Source organism: Vigna unguiculata, chromosome 1 (assembly GCF_004118075.2).
Source record: "Vigna unguiculata cultivar IT97K-499-35 chromosome 1, ASM411807v1, whole genome shotgun sequence".
Lineage (NCBI taxonomy): Eukaryota > Viridiplantae > Streptophyta > Magnoliopsida > Fabales > Fabaceae > Vigna > Vigna unguiculata.
Genome location: NC_040279.1, coordinates 21,744,657 through 21,766,738, shown reverse-complemented (window position 1 = coordinate 21,766,738; position 22,082 = coordinate 21,744,657). Strand labels below are relative to the sequence as shown.

At 36.0% G+C, this 22,082-nt stretch overlaps 1 protein-coding gene and 1 long non-coding RNA gene across 20 annotated transcripts; one reads left to right on the top strand and one right to left on the bottom strand.

The window, feature by feature from the left end:
* The first annotated feature begins 349 nt into the window (after positions 1 to 349).
* LOC114165334 lies at positions 350 to 902 on the top strand. Its single transcript, XR_003599696.1, has 2 exons — positions 350 to 485; positions 572 to 902. It is a non-coding gene; the product is annotated as an uncharacterized LOC114165334 (long non-coding RNA).
* A 14,260-nt stretch (positions 903 to 15,162) lies between these two features.
* Positions 15,163 to 21,662, bottom strand: LOC114176831 (short-chain dehydrogenase/reductase 2b-like). 19 transcript variants are annotated; one of them, XR_003603056.1, is made up of 7 exons: positions 21,462 to 21,662; positions 20,941 to 21,391; positions 19,023 to 19,058; positions 18,107 to 18,179; positions 17,533 to 17,699; positions 17,063 to 17,297; positions 15,163 to 15,352 (listed from the first exon to the last, which is right to left on the bottom strand). XR_003603056.1 is itself a non-coding variant. In XM_028062016.1 (6 exons), the coding sequence occupies exons 2-6, from the start codon at positions 21,022 to 21,024 to the stop codon at positions 15,245 to 15,247; spliced, it is 468 nt and encodes a 155-aa protein (XP_027917817.1). In that variant the 5' UTR covers positions 21,025 to 21,391; positions 21,462 to 21,662; the 3' UTR covers positions 15,163 to 15,244. The 19 variants fall into 19 exon arrangements, 1 of the variants encoding a protein (XP_027917817.1); XR_003603077.1 differs by lacking the exon at positions 17,063 to 17,297 and having other exon boundaries at positions 17,533 to 17,709; positions 19,023 to 19,820; positions 20,941 to 21,050; positions 21,220 to 21,391; XR_003603073.1 differs by lacking the exon at positions 17,063 to 17,297 and having other exon boundaries at positions 17,533 to 17,709; positions 19,023 to 19,820; positions 20,941 to 21,082; positions 21,226 to 21,391.
* Positions 21,663 to 22,082: the final 420 nt, after the last annotated feature.

Sequence of the window (22,082 nt, the reverse complement as noted above, 5' to 3'; positions counted from 1 at the left end):
ATCATTTAGAAACTGACATTGCTTATGGTTTATGACTATTGAACGTCTAAATATTAGCTTTGATGTGACTTGTAAATATTATTTGTTTCTTTTTATTTTGGTTTGTGAGAGGTTTTTTTGTCACGAAATCTCGTTATATCTTCTTTTTTAGGTACATTGATGAAATAGGTTATTCTTAAGTTGACTTATGAATGATACTATTTTATATGCTGTAGTTAATAGTTACTTTTATCAAATTTGACGTTTGAATATGTTTAAAGTAATATGTTATGTAAACCAAGATTGTCAAAAGAGCTCCATTTTGTTTCTTCAAAAGTAGAAAATATTATTTTCTCTATTTTGATTATTTTGATTAATTTTGTGTTTTAAAATAGGTTTCTACATTAACATCCCAACTCAATGAAATGAAGGCAATGGTTAATTTTTTGGTACAAAATTATCAAGGAGAGTTGCCTCGTGATTTTACTGTGCATCATGCACCAACGGTAATATTTAAAACTTGATTAAATTAATATATGTTTGATATTATTATTTGGAAAGTTATTAATTATCATTATTTTTCATATGTTAGGTATCTGATCAAGGAAGTGTTCCTAACGAAGAAACAAATGATCAACATCCAACACTGCATTAGATGATATTTTTCGTTTACTTTTGAAATTTGTCAACAAATATGCTTCTAGGAAACTTTTGGTTAATTTTGGTTTTATTATAGGTAGATAGTGCATTGCTTATTATGTCATTGTCATTCAAATGCTACCTCTCCAACACTTATTATGTTAAGAGCATTATGACTGCTAGTTCTATTGGTACCATTTGAATGAATATTTGTATTGGTACCATTTGAATGAATATTTGTATTGATTGCTTATTTTGAAGTGGCATTGAAGGTTTTGCTTATTTGTATTGATTGATACCAAAATATTAAGTAATAAATAGGAAATTTTATAAAATAAGGTTCTTTTCGTACTCAAATAATTAATTAAACAAATCAATTATCAGGAAAGTACAACTTTAGCATTATAGCAATGTCATAATAATATGAGCACTAACTTTTTGGTATTAACAGGTGTTTTCAAGGAATTAATGGGGGTTTTTGGAACCCCAAGCATTACTGGAGTTTTTGTAAACCCCATGCATTATTGGGGGTTTTTGGAACCTCATGCATTACTGGGGGTTTTCAGAACCCCAGGCATTACTGGGGGTTTTCAGAACCCCAAGCATTAACGGGGGTTTTCGAAACCCCAAGTATTAACGGGGGTTTTCGAAACCCCCAGTAAATTGCGCTACTTCTAGGGGTTGCTAAAAACCTCCGGTAATCCGTTAGCCACGCTTGCACTTCCAGGGGAATCTCAAACCCCTGGTAAAACCATTAGTGGGGGTTAAAACCCCCAGAAACACCATATATAACCCCCGCTAAAAACAATTATTTTTGTAGTGAATTAACCTACATTACTACAGGTGCCAATAACTATTTTTGGCGATTTTCATCATAATGCTGGTAATTGTGCTAAAAAAATGCTATCATTATCCCATGTTAAAAATCGCTACAACATGTACATGTATAGATTATTATTTTTGTGTTTTTACGGTTTTAATTATAAAAGTAGAAAAGCATAAACTATGAACTTGATTTTTAGCTCAATATCTCTCAGTTACAACTTCTCTGTCAAATTTAAGTTTCACACTATTTAAGAAACTAATATTATGCTTGAATGAAAATAAAAAAGTATTCGTTATCATCAATATCAAGCATAAAAAAGTTATACATTAATTTGTAACCAAAACAAACAAATCTACACCAGAAAAACATTTTGCAAGGATAAAAATAAACACATTAGAATAAGAAAAATTCTTTTATAAGAATTATAGACCAATGTTCAAAGAAAATTATGACAAAATCTAAGCCTGGAACTTGGACAAGTTATATATGTAGGTTGCTTAAGTATCCAGCTTGTTCTATACTCTTGACAAAATCCACTAAATTTATCATTTGACTTTTCAGATATTCACTTAAAAATCACATGAACTTCCCCTTTTATTCCAATCCAATTTGAAACTCTTTAAGTTCTTTTTTTGATTGAACCCATATGAGTTAGTATCATCAACAATCCAAAATTCTAAAATGAAACCACTTAAAAAATATCAACCAATTAAAACATGTCATGATTTAAGATGAGTTTTTTCATGGGTCATTTAATATAAAATTCAAATTCGCTATGACTCTTATTCCTGCAACTTATGTATAAAAGATACTATATAAAGAGGAAAGTGGAAAGGGAAAAAAAGGCAATGAAGAGAAGAAGACAAGGGGGTGAGGAAATGCAAACCTGTTGAAAACAATGCAATAGAGTGGAAGATTTTGTATTGAACAAAAGTATTGAGAAGATGAATAGCTTGGGAAAAAGTTTTCCCAGAGCCTGCAGATCCTAGATTGAATATATCAGCCTGTGTCATCCAATTGTAAAATGGTGATCGTTAAAATGAGGAAGGTTCACATAAAAATGATTTTCTTCTTCCAAAACAAGGTACACATAAAACTCAACAATAACTACTCAAATAGGAAAAACTTTCTTAAAAGATTTTAACTCAACTCAAAATCCTTTCACCAATGCTTCATATACTCTTCCATACAAAGAAATCAAGTTTTTCTGAACCTGTTCCTTCATCTAATATGAGCATATAAGTTGCAGTGTGGACGAAATATGAAGAAAGAGAAGAAGAAAAAATGTGTTTGAAATATTAAAGACTAAAATAATATAAAGAAATTGGTTAAAATATGTAAGGCCCACTTATATCATATGCCCTTATTTAAAGGGGTTGTCCTAAATTAGTTGGGCCTAGAGCTGGCCCATAAAGAGCCAAAGACCCTAAGCTAGCTAACACTCTCATTTCTGTCACTTCCAAAAATCAGTTCCCCATTCTCTCCAAAAGCTGCAGTCGTGCTCTGCTAGGGTTTAACCCCAATCTTGATGATCCGGTGAGCTTAGTCTCGTTTTCTTGCTTCGTGTAAGTATTCTACAGCTCATACCTCTCCTTTCCATTTGTATTTTCATATTTCCAGCTTCTAAGTCTGTTCCTCGAGCTGTTGCGCTAGCAGTTGGTGTCAAAGTCCTTTGCTCACCCTTTCCAGGTAAGGGAAGTCAGGGTTCCTCATATTTTTTAAATAATTGCCTATTTTTGACTTGTCTCGAGCTTATATGAAGTGTGTGCTGTTGTGATTGTATGATATGATCTGTTTGGTATTTTGGGTATGCAAATATGGTTGATGCAGGTATGAACAGTGACGAGAACTGATATTCTCGCCTAAGTGAGTATGTCTCGCCTAGGCGAGACTAACAGAGGCTCGCCCATATTTTCCTGCTCGAGTTGTCGCTTAAGCGACGAGTCTCTGTTTTGAGCGAGCTACAGTCTCGCTCAAGCGAGGAGGGCTCGCCTAAGCGAGAGATCGCAAGAAGCCATTGTTCCCCTTTTCGAGCTCTCACTTAGGCGAAAGGAGCTCGCCTGAGCTCCCTCTCGCCTAAGCGAGACCTTTCTGCCCGAGCGAGGAGTTGGGCGAGAGTGCGTATTGGTTCTGTTTTCTCCTCTGTCCTTGTATGTTTGCCACATGTTTGGGTGAATTAATATGTTAAAAGCATGGAATGAGTGATGTGCATGTATGGAATTGGTTCATGGATTTAATATGATGAGTTTGGTATGGTTTTTGGTATGGAATATGAATGAAGGTTGGTTATAAAGTTTGGCATGAGATTGGTATGCATGATAAGTACCTACTTGGTCGATGAAACATGATTTGTATGTGGTTAGGACGTAATTCCATGATAGTTTCATAGTGGTGCCTCATTGGTTAGGGCGTAATTCCATGAGTCTCTAGGTAAGACCTCATGGTGGTGCCTCAGTTGGTCGGGACGTAATTTCATAACCCCTGTTAGTGGGAGTTCATGGTGGTACCCCATCTATATAATAATTTAGTAAGGATTTAAGGTAAGGATTGCATCCTGACACTCTAAAGAGTTAGATAGTCTCACATAAAGTGTACTGACTCTAGTGGTGAGAGTAGCAAGAGACCTGGAACCGATTAAGGGCTAACCTTGTGTATGAGGATAAGACACTAGAACAATTAGCTTAGTAGAGCAGTAAAAGCCACCACAAGTGCAAGCATTTGTTGAATCCAACTAATTATATGTATCCGGATGAGTCGTGTCTGAGTCTTAGTGTATTGTGTGCAAGTCGTAACATGATTGGTTGACATATGCATCTTGAACTATGAAATTGTATGTAATTGTGAGATAAATGGTTTTCTACTCTAGCTTACCCTTTGCTTGTTTGATTGTTATGTGTGTGGACTTCTCTTTTTGCGATGATCATCAATTTATTGATGTGAGCATATGCGAGAAATCCTCATGGTCAACATGGGAATGGCGACTTCGCTGCATAGCCTGCTTGAGCGGGAATCCTTTTACTTGGGTTTTCTTTTAGGGTTATGACCTATGTATTGTCTTGCCTTTGGGGCTTATTTTGAATCACTGTTGATCCTTTACTACTTTTTGTTACTGGCATCGTGGTGTGCCTTAGTTTTTTTCTTATTTTCTTCTGAACAATTGTAAGGAGTAACGTCTATACTCTAGGACCATGCTACTATATATTTCTGTCTAACGCTTCCTTTAATTAGGGTTATTAATTAAATGAAGTATTACAAAATAATCTAACACAAATTATATTTTTTATGATGATTTAATATAATCAACATAATTAAACCGGTATTAAATTTATTTTTTGTTATTCCACGTGTTAATCAATTACTTGCGTTTTTCATTTATTTCAGTAAATAACTTAAAACATTGCTAATTGATGATTAAATATGTCAATTGATTACTTTATGATTACTTTATGAGACGGGTTAAAAACGTGATTCTTTTGTTCTTTGTTGCAATCGGTTAACAAAGTAAATGATTGATTTTCATGTTCTAAATTATATAAAGAGTAGTTTAAATCTATTACTTAAATTATTAACAAATATTTTTATCACTAAAACCAGTTTTTTTGTGTATTTTTATTTATTGAATATAAAAAAAATGAGAAGTTGTAATATAATTTTAATTAATAGTTTTAAATATATGGTGTGCTTAATTTAAACTAGTTTCATTTTTTTATTTTAACATCATTTAAAAACTAATTTAATATAATTAAATTTATTAAATATGATTTTTTTTTATTTTTTTTCTGTCTAGCAAGAATCATGCATTTGTTAGAACAAATAAAATTGACAAATATATAATTATGTCAAGTAAATTATTTTAGATGTATCAAGGTGAAATTTAAGTAAAAATTAATGTCTCGTATTTTTATAGTTTACATTGTAATATTCCATATTTATGAAATAATAATTTTTCAACACAATAGTTTAAATCATATTATACTTTATTTACATATTTTGAATATGAGTCAATAATATAAGACATGAAAAATATAAGACGTGAAAGATTTTGTTTGAAATGTTATGTTTGATATATTATCGAAACAAAGTAGTTTGAAACATTTTGTGTGACAAACGTTGAAGGACAAATATACTCAGTTTTTTTTTTTTTTTATCTGATGCTCTTTTATCTAACAAATTCTACAAGATAAAGAAAACTCAAAGTTCATTTTCCCTTTGAAGAACTTGGTAGTAAGACAAATTAGATTGGAGTAAATGATGCTTGCTTTGAGGATTCATAACGTGGTTAGAGGAACTGCATTGGTGAAATGAAACTTGCATGAAAAAATGTTAAAAATAAATAATCATATGAATGAAGTAGGTTTAATTTGTCCAAGTAATTGAATGATAAATTACATCATAATTCATACAAATTAAATTAGTATAAAGTCTTAACAAATTAAATGGCGAGACTATAAAGATTTATGTTCCTTTTCTCAAAAAGATTCATTCACACAAACATAAACAAATTCAAAAGATACTTTTATCCTTATTAGTTGTTATCGATGATATGACGAATTTAATGCCAATGATATGCTTGACTGAGATTCTTTTCTGTTCCTGTAGAGAACAAACAAGATAAGTTAGGCACAAGCGTCACCTTATCCATGTAGTCCGCTATCTTCTCAGTTGGCCTCTTCCCGGTTGGTACATGTCTGCTTGGACCCAGGAGGGGTTACTTGCAGAAGGGACTCTGAAGCTCAAGTGAGTCAAAGCTCTCAAAAAGTCAAATCAGGTGATTAATGGAGTAATGAATGCGTACCTTTAATTACTGGGGTCCACGTGTATTTATAGAGTATTAATTATGTCTGGTTAAGCCATGGGTCGGGCCCTAGTTTGGGCTGTAAGTGGGCCTGGGCCCTAGTCCAGGCCTTTAGGTGGACTCATTGAATACTACAGGGGCTTTGATTTTGCTAAGTATATTGAGGTAGTCGACCTAAACCGACTACTTTCCTTGGCGGTTTGTGTTGCTCATGTGCTGTTTAGGCAGATTGTTCCTCTAGATGTCTAGGTTACCGATTTTGGCCGGTTAGGCTTAGATCAGCCCAGCCTAGGCCGATTACTTGAATGCTTTTGTATGTAGGTATGGTGATCGTTTTGTCATTATTTTGTTAAGTTGGCTTGGTGTGGTACACCAGTCCCCCAGCCTTGATCGACATAGGTGTCGGTCAAGGGTGATATGTGTTGATATGCTAGCGGGACCAGCTAGATGTGATACACTAGTCCCCCAGCCTTTAAGTGTGATGAACAGTGTTAAGGCTAAAGGCGAGGAAGGGTTGATGGCAGGTGAAGGGATGTCAGAGGTCAAATCAAAAGGAGTTTTGCGCCGTCGTTTTTAACACTCATGCCTTTTGGAATGATTGTGTCGATTGGTATGGGTTGCAGTTTTGGCGGGAAGGGGTTCTACCGTTTGGGATTCTGGCCTATAAATGTGGATTTTACAACGAGTAAGGGTTTGTTGGTTCATTCGCGAGAATTTTCAGTCAGAGATCTTGTGTGCGTTTTCCTGTCCGACTTGTTCCTAATTTCAACCGTCATCTTTCCAGAAAAATGAAAAGGTATGTGTAGTAGTGATAGCGTGTCGTTGTCTACGTCTAATAGTGAAAGTATAGAGTCGGGGAGGAGTAGAGGTAGACATGTTGAAGAGGAGAGCACCAGCTCCGGGGGTATGGTAGGCGAAATCCCTATGGAGATAGTGAGGGAGGTTCGAGAAGACCCTCCGGAGGAGTTAGCGGAGAGTAATTGGTCGGCCAAGGGCGACTACGGGTGGGTGGCTGTCAACGTCCGTAATCAATCATCCTTATTTCGGTGGTCTCGTCTGTTGAACTCCTGGCTAAATTGTACACCTGTTATCACGAAAGGTGTAAGCGGGGGTATTGTTTCCTTGGAACGGGTTAGCGCCATCGACCGCGTATGCCACAGGCAAGAGGGGGCAACCGAAAAGTTCTTCTACATGTACATGTGCCACTTCTCTCAGCTACATGTGCGGTTGCCGCTGGACGACTTCATCATGGGTGTGTTGCGTGCGTTGAACGTTGCACCTACACAACTACATCCAAACAGTTGGGCTTATATGCAAGCCTTCCGTGTTTTGTGCCAATCCCTGTATCTGCAGCCTTCTCCTTATGCATTTCTATACTTTTATGAAACTAGGCCCCGCCAACCGACTACTTGGCTGTCTCTGATAAGTCGTCCCAGCATCAGCAAATTGGACGCATTTTCTCAGTCCTTCAAGCATTTTAAGGACAGATACTTTAAGGTTGTGGTGAAGGAAGAGGGTAAGTCCCATTTCTTGAACGCAGATGGGAGTACGAAGTTCCCGTTTAGTTGGACGAGAACCCCCTCTCGGTATAAGGATATGGGCACCGACGAGTTGTCGGCGGGGGATAAGGAGGTGGTGGAGACTTTGATGAAGTTTACTGATAAGTTGGCCACTAAGGGCCTAGTTAGAATTTATAATTCGGTGCACCCGATTATTGATATTGAAGGTATCTGTTTATTACTTAAACTGTGTTAATGATTCTAAGTTGTTTTAACCGAGGTTTGATATGTTATTGTAGGGCACATGGCACAATCGGGGAAGAAGAATTTGGCGCTCTTTCAGACGTTGAGGAAAGAAATGGCTGCTAAGGCCAAGGCAGCCGGGAAGACTGATGTTCCCAACCTGCAGGAATCGTTGGTCGAGGTACATGTGCATGGCGGGACCAAGAGGAAGGTTGAGTTGCCGCCTCGACCCGGCAAGGGGAAGGATGTGAAGATGGAGAGGGCGGCATTACTCGGGGCGGGGCCGGTTAGTGGGGCGGGATCGGTCAGCGGGGTGAAGGGACCTGAGTCCGACTTGATTGAGTTGCCAGAGATATTTGTCAGAAAAGATATTTCGATCAACCTCCCAGATACCATCATCAACTCCATCGACGGTATGGAGGCGGATCATATTGTGAGGACGATGGTCGAGTTTGGAAGTAAGGCGTTGATATTGAGCTGTCGTGTTGGGTCTCTATATCGACGGGAAGTAAAGGAGGGAGGTAGGGAAAAAGTATAGGAGTTACAGGGAAAGGTCGACAAGTTCGAGGAGGAGAGAGCCGCATGGAAGAAGGAAAGGGAGGGTTGGAAATAAGAGAGAAAAAGGTTGGGAACCTGGAAGGTCCGTTGTTTGGAATCAGAAGGAAAATTGAATAGGAAGATAGAAGATTTGGAGGCAGATTATGATGAGTTGAAAGACAAGTATGATGGTGTTGTAGGTGAGCTTGATGACTTGAAGAATTGCATCATACAAGAGTATATCAACGACTTTGAGAAGGGATTGCAGCAAACAACCTTTTTTCACCAAGATGTTGATGTCGCTGACCCAAAATTTGATGTGAACAAGGATGTTGTTGACGGGAAGCTTATCAAGGAGGATGTGACCACTTCGGACGAGGAGGCGGAGAAGGAGGCGGCCGAAGAAGAGAAGGAGGCGGATGATGTCGTGGAGGTGGCCCATGATTCAGCAGAATAGGATCTCGATTTTTTAATGATTTAACAGTATTATTGAACCTACGTCTGTAATAACTGGTACATTATGTTCATTGCACTGGCACATTTCTTTGCGTTTATGGTTAATGTGATTAATGTTTTGTTTGTTATTGTGTATGTCGGGTGTTTGATGATTTGTAGTGTATGTTATGTTTGGCGCAATCGATTGTATGTTAAGGGTGTTCGACCCAGGCCGCTTACTTGTGGCAAGGGTGGAGAATTTAAACAAATTAACCACGAGTTAAGGGTGTTCGACCCAGGCCGCTTACTTGTGATAAGGGTGGGGAACTTAAACAAATTAACCACGAGTTAAGGGTGTTCGACCCATGTCGCTTACTTGTGGTAAGGGTGGGGAATTTAAACAAATTAACCACGAGTTAAGGGTGTTAGACCCAGGCCGCTTACTTGTGGTAAGGGTGGGGAACTTAAACAAATTAAGCACGAGTTAAGGGTGTTCGACCCAGACCGTTTACTTGTGGTAAGGGTGGGGAACTTAAACAAATTAACCACGAGTTAAGGGTGTTCGACCCAGGCCGCTTACTTGTGGTAAGGGTAAGGAACTTAAACAAATTAACCACGAGTTAAGGGTGTTCGACCCAGGCCGCTTACTTGTGGTAAGGGTGGGGAACTTAAACAAATTAACCATGAGTTAAGGGTGTTCGACCCAGGCCGCTTACTTGTGGTAAGGGTGGGGAACTTAAACAAATTAAACACGAGTTAAGAGTGTTCGATCCAGGCCGCTTACTTGTGGTAAGGGTGGGGAACTTAAACAAATTAACTATGAGTTAAGGGTGTTCGACCCAGGCCGCTTACTTGTGGTAAGGGTGGAGAACTTAAACAAAGTAATAAGAAGTTAAATAAAGAGTAGTCGTAAAGTTGGGAACCCTTTGTATTATTCATTGAATCTGGGGTGCCTCGTTAAAACCTCCCTGACCAAAACCCTCTATAGGGAAAAAAGACCAGGTGAGGAAAAAGAGTACATCAAGGGTCACAAGTGTTTTTATGTAATACAATACATGCTTAACTGAAGTAAAACTTAAGGTGGGACACATTCCACGTATTGGGTATTTCCTCCCCAGATAAATGCTCCAGGCGATATGCTCCTCCTCCTCCTGCGTCCTCACGTATGCGGTATGCGCCGTCCCAATTGGTGGAGAACTTGCCATCCTTCTTTCTTGCACTGCTGGTCATCCTCCATACTAAGTCTCTGCTTACGAATAATCGTGGACATAGGTTTGCGTTATACTTTCTGGCAGCTCTTTGTTTGGTGGCTAAGTTGCGTATCTGAACTTTTTCTCTGAGTTCGGGTAGGAGGTCTAGATGAGTGGCCATGTTTTGATGGTTACGGGTTTGGTCGTATAGTTCTCGGCGTAGGGATGGTTCGCCAATTTCGACTGGTATCATGGCGTCTGCACCGTAAACTAGGCTGAATGGGGATTCGTTTGTTGATGACTGAGGGGTGCACTGGTAAGCCCATAACACTTCTACTAGTTCTTTGGGCCATCGGTTGTTGGCATTATTTAATCTCTTGCGGAGTTCTACTAGGATCACTTTGTTGGCCGCTTCTACTTGTCCATTTGTTTGTGGGTGCTCTACAAAACTTGTGATGTGTTTGATGCCTAGACCAGTGTAGAACTTGGCTAGCTCCTTATCTATAAATTGTCAGTCATTTCGGTGATGATAGTATGTGGAACACCATATTTACATATAATATCTTCCCAAACGAACTGCTGAACTTGCTGGGCCGTGATAGTGGTCAGCAGCTTGACTTCTATCCATTTGGTGAAATAGTCAACAGTTACAATTAGGAATTTCACCTGCCCCTTGCCGGGGGAGAAGGGGCCGAGGATATCCATTCCCCATTTAGTAAAGCGCCATGGGGCTAGTATGGAATGAAGTTGTTCTTGTTTCTGGTGGATGAGGTTGCCATGTTTATGGCATGGTTTGCACTTTTTGACGTAGTTCTGGAAGTCTGCTTCTATAGTCGGCCAGAAGTAACCGGCTCGAAGGACTCTAGTGGCCATAGTGCGTACGCTGGAATGGTAGCCGCAAATGCCTTCATGTAACTCCTTAATGATATACTGCACTTGTTATGCAGTGACTCATTTAAGAAGTGATTGGCCGTATCCGCGTTTGTAGAGGTCATCGCCTATCATGGTATACCTGGCAGCTTTAGCCAACCAAGTTTTGTCAGCATCTTGGGGTGGGTTGCCAGTTTGAAGGTATTGGATATAGGGGGTGGTCCAATTGTGGGTGTGGGGAGGGGTGGTATTGTCGACTGGGGAGTGGGTTAGGTTGTGGCAGGTATTTGTGATGGAGGGTGTAGATAATGTTTGCTGTAATAGGGATCGGTGGCGGCTTTTTAATTTGGTGCTGGTTAATTTGGAGAGGATGTCGGCTCTGATGTTGTCGGTCCTAGGGATGTGTTCGATGTGGACTCGTTCAAAGGCGGATTGAATGACTGCGCGAACCAAATGGTAATATTGTAGAAGGATAGGGTCTTTAATATGGAATTCGTCATTTAGGTGTCCTACAGTAAGCTTGGAGTGGGTTTGCACGTTAACGTTTTGACACCAACTTCGTGGGCAAGGGAAAGGCCGGCGAGGATGGCTTCGTATTCGGCTTGGTTGTTGGATGTTTTGAAGGCAAAATGGAGGGATTTTTCAATGAGGATATCGTTAGGCCCTTCTAACACGATGCCAACACCGGCACCTTTCGGATTTGTGGAACCATCTACATGAAGTGTCCACTGGTCCTTTGTGGGTGTTTGCTGGAGGTCATTAACAAAATCTAGGAGGCACTGGGCTTTGATGGGGCCATGGGGTTCGTAACGAATGTTGAATTTCAACAGCTCGACGGCCTAGGATGACATTCGTCCTGTTAGGTCTGGTTTTTGCAATAGTTTTTGGATTGGGTAGTCAATTTTGACGGTGATGCTGTGATTTTGGAAGTATGGGCGTAGGCGGCGAGCTATGTGGACCAAGGACAGGGCTAGCTTCTCCACCATTTGATATCTGGTTTCAGGATCTTGCAGCGTCCTGCTAACGAAGTAGACAGGATGTTGCGTGCCCTCTATATCTTGGACAAGCGCGGCACTGGCGGTATGGTCGATGGCAATGATGTACACTGGCAGGGGTTGGCGAGTGTCCGGCTTGTGGATGATAGGTGGTGAGGTGAGAGTGGTTTTTAGTTTCTGAAATATTTGTTCATAGTCGTCTGTCCACGTGAACCGGGCGAATTTCTTGAGGAGTTGGACTATGGGTTGGGTTTGTTAAGCCAGTTTGGGTAGGAAGTGGGAAATGGCTGTAAGGTGGCCTATGAGGCGTTAGACTTCTTTGATGGTAGTGGGACTGCGCATTTCGATAATTGCCTTGCACTTTTCGGGATTGGCTTCTATACCACGCTGAGTTAACATAAATCCGAGAAATTTACCGCGGTTGACGCCGAACACACACTTGTCAGGGTTGAGGCGAAGGTTGTATTGGCGTAACGCGGAGAAGACCGCTGAGAGGTCTTGGGCATGCTGGTGGTGACTTGGAGACTTGACAACCATGTCGTCAACGTATACTTCGACACATTGTCTCATTAGATGGCTGAAAACTTTGTCCATCAGCCGCTGGTAGGTTGCTCCAACGTTCTTAAAACCAAAGGGCATAACTTTGTAAAAGTAGTTGGCGTCATCCGTGATAATGGCGGTCTTGTTCATATCAGATGCGGCCATATGGATTTGGTTGTATCCGGAATATGCATCCAAAAATCTAAGTACTTTATTCCCTATCGCGCCGTCAACTAGTCGGTCGATATTGGGTAAGGGGTAGGCATCTCGAGGACAGGCCTTGTTTATATATGTGTAGTCTACGCACATCCGCCATTTACCATTGGCTTTCTTCTACTTCATCAACAACCTAATTAATTGAATTATGTAAATTATGTAAATTTATGTCTCTTCGTAATTAACTAAATTCTGTTTTACGATTATCAGATTATCAGGAGGATTTATCCTTTTGTTATCCCTTACAAAATCGCCATTAAACTTTCAATCAACTTTAAACCAAAATTCAAAAATCAGGATTCAAATTGAAAGGAATGCAATCTTGACAAGTTTTGGTTAAAAAATATGAGTGTTGCAACTATGTACACACACTCGTAAAAGGAGAAGAAAAGCAAGAAAAGAACAACATGTTACAACAATGGTGATAAAACCATAATCTTTGAATATCTTGTAAGAAAAAAATGCATTTGCTATCAAACACACATACAAACATAAGGGTAAGATAACATAAAAACCAACCAACAACAATTTTAAAACACATCAAATACTCATGCATCATTCCTTCTACAATGAAAATCAACTAATTCAAGCACACAGTATAACACTCACTTATACTAAACCAAACACCAGTTGATAAAGCTACCTGCCTAAAGGGACTCAGTCGTCCTCCAAGCAAAGCAATATAAGAAACTTTGTAAACATAACAAGGCCTTGGCTTATAAAACTACTTGCCTAGAGGGATTTAGCCATCCCTTAATCTAAACACTTTATAGCTTAAGCATCGACACATCAAACAATAGTTCATAGAGTTACCTGTCTAGTAGGATTCAATCATCCTCTGAACTAACCACACTAAGAACCTAAGCATTCACACATCAAACACACTCAAACAAATTCATAGAGCTATCTGCCCAAAGAGATTTAGTCGTCTTCTAAACTAACCATTTTAAGAACTCTCCACTCAACCGAGCTACCTATTAAGGGGATTGATAACGTTGTCATTGACACGATCAAATTGATACTACTTATCTATAACAACTTTATTCTTGTTAAGAAAGTAGTCAACAAAATAGAAATGGTGAAGTAATCCAAAGTCGTCTCCCAACAAACACAGAAATGATTTCTAACAAATTAGTTCTTATAAAAACTATACAAAAAGGGTTAGTCAAATAATAAAAGTAATTGAATATTGATTTAATAAATATATGAATTACATTAAATATAACGATTAATTGTTAAAACTTGGATTTGAATTTTTAGACAAATGTGATAAGAGTAATTGTTTGGTTCTTGAATATTTGAATTGACCTTTCATCTTCTTAATTTTCATTTTTCATCTTTACTTTCATTTTTAATTTGATTCACTTTCTATTTTACATTTTTCAATTCTAAACCTCAAATTTAATTTGTACAAGAAGAATATTAAAGATCGAACATAACTAATATATATCCTTTTAATAATCAATTTTTGGTTGTGTTCTATATTAGAAATTTTTTAGAGAAAATTTAATTCTTTTATTTCAAGAGCAAAATTGAATATCAATGATGTAGCTTGTTCACTACAAAAAAAAAGCTAAATTGCGGAGGTTTTAATTTTGTTTAGCGGGGGTTTTTACCCTCCACAAAATAATTTGCAGGGGTTTTTCAAACCTCCACAGTTAGGTTCCCCACAAGTTTTTTGTGGAGGTTTTCTATAACCCCTGGTACCAGGTTTATATTGTGGAAGTTTTTTAATGGAGGGTTATAACCTCTCCTATTCATGACTATTATTTTGTGGAGGTTTAAAACCTCCTCTATTTCCATAAACCTATTTGATTCCAAAATTTCTATTTTTCATTTTTTACCCTCCTCAATTTGAGGATTATACTGTAAATTTTTTTTAACATGTTCCGTTTGTATTATTTAATTTGTGAATTTATTACTGTATTTTTCTTGCATTATTCAAATCTCATAAAAAAACAATATTTTGTTTGTAATTAGAAAACAACATGAACTTTTTGAAATTTAAATGATATAAGAACTTGGATCCCGGATACCTACTCCCTTTCCTTTACTTTGTTCAATGAAAAATTGCAGTAAATACTTCCACATTTTTCTCCTTTATCATAATAACATAATATATGGTAAAAAGAAAGATAATTAGACAAAGAAATTTGCTCAAAATGTTTACAACCTAAAACAAACACAAGGTGCAAAACATTTAAAACAATAAAAAAGGACAACCAAGTCAAGGGGTCATTCACATAAAAAAATTATCATCTTTACCAAAACAATTTACTTAACAAGTCCAAGTTAGTCAATATTCATGATTGTGAAAATCGTGGTTTACCTCATAAGATAACAAGTTTACTGATCTCTATATTTTAGAGAATCTAATAAAAATAAGAGGGATAAAAAATTCAATTAATAAAAAAAGGTAAAGATAATTATATAAAAGTTTGATCACAACAAAGATACAGGATACTGTTAAAATGTACTTACTAAATCCTTGACAACAATTCAGCAGTTTTCTTAATTTCATTTTCTAGAGTCTCAGAAAATAGAGTAGCCCATAAGGCAAGAATATCAAAAACATCCTCTTCAAGCTCCTGCATGCAACCAAAAAGTCCATGGCATCAGAATTTAGTTTAAATCAATTATGAGGCTTATCCTAGGTACATAATTTGCAGATTTCATATTAAAAGAGTCTTTTGAAAACATGTAAAATTTCGTGTTATAAATTTTCAAAACGTCAGAAAGCTAAGGAAAATCACATGAACTTCATATTACTAATTATTCTGAAGGAAGTAACTAAGACAAGCTCCATGGAAGTCCTGATTATTTAGACAAATGAATTTCATACATCTACCTTACTTTTATTTACAAAGCATTACAAATGGTTCTAGATACAAAGTATGGGAGATTAGTGCAATTTTCTATCAAGAACCCATAACTGAAATTTATGCTACTACCAGTTAATAAAAAAAGATTACCACCAACTAGCTAGTAAAACATCAAATGTCCAAACTTTTCATCTAACCAAACCAATCCAAACCAACATAACTGTCCCAAGAATTAGCAATATTTGAAATTATTTGAAGAAGTAACTGAAAGGCCAATGCCCAATGCATAATGACAAAGAATTGAATACAGATTACAGAATATGCTATAAAGGGAAATTTAGGATGTTAGTTGAGATTAGGTGATGAGTCAATTCACAGTCTGCGGAGTCTGCAGAGTCCACCACCAATACAGAAACTATGTTAGGCAACCTATTTAAGAAGCAATTTTAATTTGCTCCAAAAGGTTTCCACCATCATTAGTATAGAATTCAGCTTTATATAGTACAACCTATGATCAGAAAAAAATAATCATACTAACAAATATCACCACCAGTTAACAGTAATTAACTAAAGCTAGTGTGGCATCTTAATTATGAAATCCCTCTCTTTTCACTATATTTTAGCAGAGCCCCATTTTGGTGTAGTTTGCTTCCATCATTATTTTAATGTTAGTTCCACCAAACATGTTTTGGATCATTCACTCTTTCCCTTGTGTTTCTCTCTAGTACTTACCAATAACAAATCACCTCTAAAAACAAGGCCACAAGTGTCCTGTTACAACTAATCTAATTTTTACATCACACTTTTGAATCTTTTCTTTCACCAATTCTTTCTCCTTTCCAACTTTTCTCAACATCATAAAATACAATTTTTTAGTGCTTTAAAACATCCAAAAGCTCAAACATCTAAATTATTAATTTCAAGTTTATTATAAGGTATAGAAAATTGACCCTAGGAATGTCTAATTTATAAAACTAGTTAGTCTTACGTGTTCATAAAACTAGTTAGTCTTACGTGTTCTTAGTTTTACGTGTTCTTAGTTATATATATATTAGCCGAGTACATATTTCCTAACCTGATGTTGCAACCTCCACAATAACTTACGTCCCCCAACCCTGTAATTTTTAAACAACCTTGAACTTAGATCCTTAAACTTAACTTTTTTAATACTTTCTGCTATCAGTGTTCAACTAACTTTGTTAATTTTAGATGTTTTAATACTGTCACTAATTTCAGTTTGATAATCTAAAGTTGTCAGCACTAAAATTGTTTCACCAAGCCCAAAACATGTGTCAGAAACATCTTCACTTTTTTAATTTCGGTTAACAACTCTAAAACCAACTTTGGTTGTTAGGCAACTATTAGAAGAAGTTATAATCAACAATTTTCTTGTAGTGGAAATGGGCATGCTATAAAATCTTAAAGAACTTTCAATAGAAGGGCAAATGAACAAGAAAAGAGATGTTAGGGACCAACCATCCATGATATGGAACAAGAACTGAGGAATGCCAGATGTGTCCCACCAGGTTGTTTAGCAAAGAGCTGTTTTTGACACTATATAGGCACCTAGATACCTAGGCCACCCTTTACTCTCTAATGAACCTTCTTTGAAATCACTTAGAAACTTCTTCACTATTTCATCCACTTTCTCTTCTGTTAGGTTATCAACATCACTCAACACTCCTCTTGCCCATGATTCCTTAGGGAAACTCTGAATTTGACATGATTAAACAACAAGACCTTAAGAAAATTAAAGGAAACGAGATGCAATAATAAACTAATATCTGTTATAGGAAAGTTTTGAATAAACTCAAGGTTAGATTGCATAACATATGGATTGGCTATTAATTAAGTATTCAAAAGAGAGGAAGTTATTGGCACAATTAGATGGAGTTTATCCAAAAAAATAGGAAAAGAATTTATTGGCACAAGAAATTGGTGCCTACCTCTAACTGCCCAATAAAGGACGATAGATTCACAATTGTTGGTGAATCAGATAATTGGAGGAGGGGCATGAGTGATTCTACAGTTATTTTAGTGCCATAGTAATTTATTTGCAAGCATTCTTTAGCTAACTCGTATGTTTGAGTCACTGTCTTTGTTTCTTGCTCATCTGGTACCACCTAAAAACATGGTAATTCAGTTTCTGTTTACAAATCTTCTAATAACACATAACTACTCAAGTTCTTCATACATCCAAAAGATCTATTGAACGTTTTGATAATAACAAGAAAAAAGGACCACTCAATAACATTCCAAAAGAAGAGCCAATTCCAAAAAACTTAACTATTGTGAAAATGCTTTCATAATTCCTTAACTGTGTTGGGCTTAACAACAAATGCAAGTTCATGATATGAGAATTTCACAAGCCTTTATAAGCTCTGCTTTTACTATTTCAATATTTGACATGGGATGGGATCTAGAATTTCAAATGGTCATGAAAAGTTTCAAACTTTAGGCCCCTTTTAGACAACTTTCCATATCTATTAATTAGATTTCACAACACGAGTAGAGTCTTACCCCACGATTCAGGATTACTGTACTGATTAAATACTGTCTTAATTACAACTCCACCAATTCCTGCATTGTTAACCTGCATGGAACAACATTTCATACTAAAATATGCTAATACAAAATTTACTAGATGTGAAAAACTGATTCCCTTCAAACCATTAAAAGAAATTATCCTAACTATGAGTAGATGTAAAAGGAATCTGTCAAATTGATTCAATGGCAACGGAAGCTTACTTAATACCAAATATTAACAAAAATAGAAAGAGCATAATCATCCCTTTGCCAAATGAAGAAAAGTAAAATAAAGGAGATATATTAAATGCTCAATCTCTTTTTAACCCCAGGTGGTTGGTTCCAGTATCTTAAAACTATAGTGGGTGGAGATGACACCAAAATATGCAGAATTTGGCAAAGTGTCAGTTAAAACATATGTGTATTCCTTTGGGGTGGTTCTACTACAGCTAATAACAGGAATGAGACCTATAGATAAAAGACTTGGAGAAAGAACTCTTGTGGGATGGTAACAATCTAAAGCCTATGAAATTTCAACTTAAGTATATTAATTCTTTAGTACAACCTCAACTCATCAAGGCATCTACATGATTCAAATAAATTAGTCACTCTGTGCCCACTCAAATATTGTTTCTTTCCTCCAAAGTCATTATAGTTATTATCTATGCACATAATTCGTAGATAATGGACAATAGGCTTAAAGCCAAATTTTGTCTCCACCCAGTGAAGCAATGGATCCCACTTGACGATCTGCAAAAATGGAATTCAAATACATACATATAACCAAAAAAAAAAATAACGACACTTCTTGATATAAATAACTAAATTTTTTTATACAACATTCACCATAACAAAGTTCAAGAATATAATACTAGAAAGTTGAACCAATCCCAACACCAGAATCCAATACCTTAGATGGGGAGAAACCGGGAAGCCTTCTACAATCCTAAAAAAGAAATTTTGAAATAATTAAAGCTTATTAAACTTTAAACTTTCCAACAGTAAACCCTTGGCTATATAAGATATAATCATAATTAAAGATATAATCATAATTAAAGAAAGTAGTAAATCTTGAAATATTAGAAAATATTGAAAGTAATCCTAAAAGATAATCCAACATATTCCAGATTACTATAAGATATAAACAGAATATTGTTTGGAATTTTAATATATTATAACATCTCCTTAAGTAAAGCTTATTAAACTTTAAACTTTTCAACAGTAAAACCTTTACATACGAGTTTAAAAGTATATACCATCCTACTATCTAATATAATATGGTAGCAGCTGTAGTGGTTTTTTCTCTATTAAAATACATGCAAAAATATAGTTTAAATATGAATAGTATAAAGTATTGGGTCATTGAAAGATCATGAATGATTCTCCGTAGGTTACATGTCTCTTTCTTAATGCTTAATTGCATCATTATTTACATGACATGACTTTTAAGTTATAGGAAAAAAGACTTTTACCTTCAATGCATGTAGTTGTTTATAAATATCACATCCTGAAATGAATTGAATTAGGAGAATGTGTCTCTCCAGAAGAGGAAGGGTGGAGAAACTAACATACTAGAGCAAGAAAAAAATACTAGATAAGGCAACCGTGTCTTTAGTAGAAAGTAGAAGGTGGAATAACACCAGTGTTGGTAGTAGTGAAATTTGTTGTTCTAGAATCCTTTTCCCAACCTTCACTTTCCAAAATGGCCCTCCAAGTTGCACCATACAAATCACATAACAAATAGATATTGAGTTAGCATGATATCTATAACATAGTTGAATAATAGTGTAAAATAGTGTTGTTCTTTAGACTATTATTATAAACTCACCAAGACAACAGAATTACGAGAAGCAATGGGCAAGATATCAGCACATGAGACAACACCTTATTCACACTTAAGAAATTACAGGAACAATTCTTACTATTATTCACAAACCAAACTTACAACTTCAAAGTGATTCAATTAACTTTTAAATATACATTTGAAATAGCTATGTGTATGTCCATGATTATCAAAGCATGAACTTTTTCCATCAATGATTGCATACATCAATGTCCAAAATTATGAGTTTGGATGTTTTGCTACTTCAAAATTGTACTGATAAATACATTACAATAAACTTTAATGATTCAACCAATAATAAATATCGATAAAGACACTTAAATAAATGCTTTGAATGCAAGTTTTTCCTACCAGTTATTCTGAAAAACACTCTTATTAGATATACTATCACAAGAAACATTACACCCTTTAGGTATGCCATGGAGTAAAACCAAACCTTTTTTAGTCAAACTGCTCATGCACTTATTCAAGTAAAATTCTATTACACCAATTCCAGAGACCATAAACACTTTAACAAATCACTATATACCCTTCCACATACACGCAGTGAATTCAATGCAGTGAATTGAGTTAACACATTTAACACATTTTCATAGACAGATTACAAATTGGGTTAAACTAAACCTTTAAAGACAATGCAGTGAATTCAATCTATAAACATTAGAAGCACATTAGCTAAAACTTCTTTTGATCAAGTGAGCTAATAAGTTAATCAAACTAACGATTATAAATTCTTAAAAAGGGACAATTAATAGTATTTACCCTAGCCTTTTGAAGAGGAATGCAAGTTAACAGAGTCTTAGTAAGGATAAGAGTAGTCACATAGTACTTGCTACCAATTGTTATAATTCAAAACTTCACTGTTCTAAATTTAGCATTATTAAATATCATAATCATCTTCCAATCATATCAAAGCAATTTTCTAAATACAACGAACAAAGGGGAGATTTTTGTATTGAACAAAAAGCGTTGTGAAGATGAATACCTTGGGAAACAATTTTTCCAAAACCTGCAGAGCACTTGTATTCCAACCAGTATATTGTCGATTGAATATATCAGCTTGTGTCATTCCAATGTAAGAAGATGATTGTTAAACTGATGAATGTTCAAGTAGAAGTGATTTTTTTCTTCCAAAACAAAGCACACCCAAAAGACAACAATAACTTCTCCGATAGCAAAAAATTTATAAAAAATTAGGGTTAAAAAATGCTCTAAACATCTCTCTGCATATCAAAGAGGGTTAAAAAATTAGGGTCAAACCCACACTCACTAAGAGACGATCACTGAGAGACGAGCAACGACCAACGAGCACTGATCGATGACGGAGAGGACAAGCACTGGTGGACGAGCGAGGACGAAGATGAACGCCGGTTTGATGGATCAAAATTGAACTTCCAGAACGAGCTTTCAGAACGTCAATTTGAAGACGGAGCTTTCTGAACAAAAACGAAAATGCTAATGTTTGAAAATTTGGGAAAAAATGCATGAGGAGAGTGAGTGTAAAACCTTGGACAGAGATGAGAAGATGAACGCTGGTTTGATGAATCCAAATCGAGCTTGATGGAGCATTCTGAAGAAAAACGAAAATGTGGGTTTGGAAATGTGTGGAAAACCCTTGAGAGCGAGAATGTAAAACTCTAGAGGGAAAGGTTACAAAATTAGGGGAGTTAAAGGTGTAGAAATTTACGGAGGTCATAAAACTCTTCAAAAAACAATTAAAATCTCCACTAATCTTAACACTTTGACAACTTAACACAACCATTTTAAATATTATTATTTTGTGGAGGATTTTTATAACCTCCATAAATTAACTCCCACTAAATAGTAATTTTTTTGTAGTGGTTGTTGCAATAGCATTGTCCCTTTTATTACTCATGCCATATGTAACATATTGTTAAGACTTGTATTGTTTAATACACTCCAAGACAATATATATATATATATATATATATATATATATATATATTCCTTATTAAGCATTGAATTAATTATTTTATATCTTAATATTCCTTATTAATTTATATTGATCTAATATACTTTCTAATTAGACAAATATATTTTTTAATACGTTTTATAGGATAAACAATCACTAGATAGTCCAAGTACTAATCATATAAAGGATAAAAA

What these genes read in the sequence shown, in the direction of transcription:
- LOC114176831 (XM_028062016.1), bottom strand. Translation starts at nt 21,024, where the DNA reads ATGACACAAGCTGATATATTCAATCGACAATATACTGGTTGGAATACA. An exon ending in CCGGTTTCTCCCCATCTAAG is followed by an intron (nt 18,180 to 19,022) that starts GTATTGGATTCT and finishes TGTTCCATGCAG; the next exon opens with GTTAACAATGCAGGAATTGG. An exon ending in CAGTAATCCTGAATCGTGGG is followed by an intron (nt 17,700 to 18,106) that starts GTAAGACTCTAC and finishes AGGTGGTACCAG; the next exon opens with ATGAGCAAGAAACAAAGACA.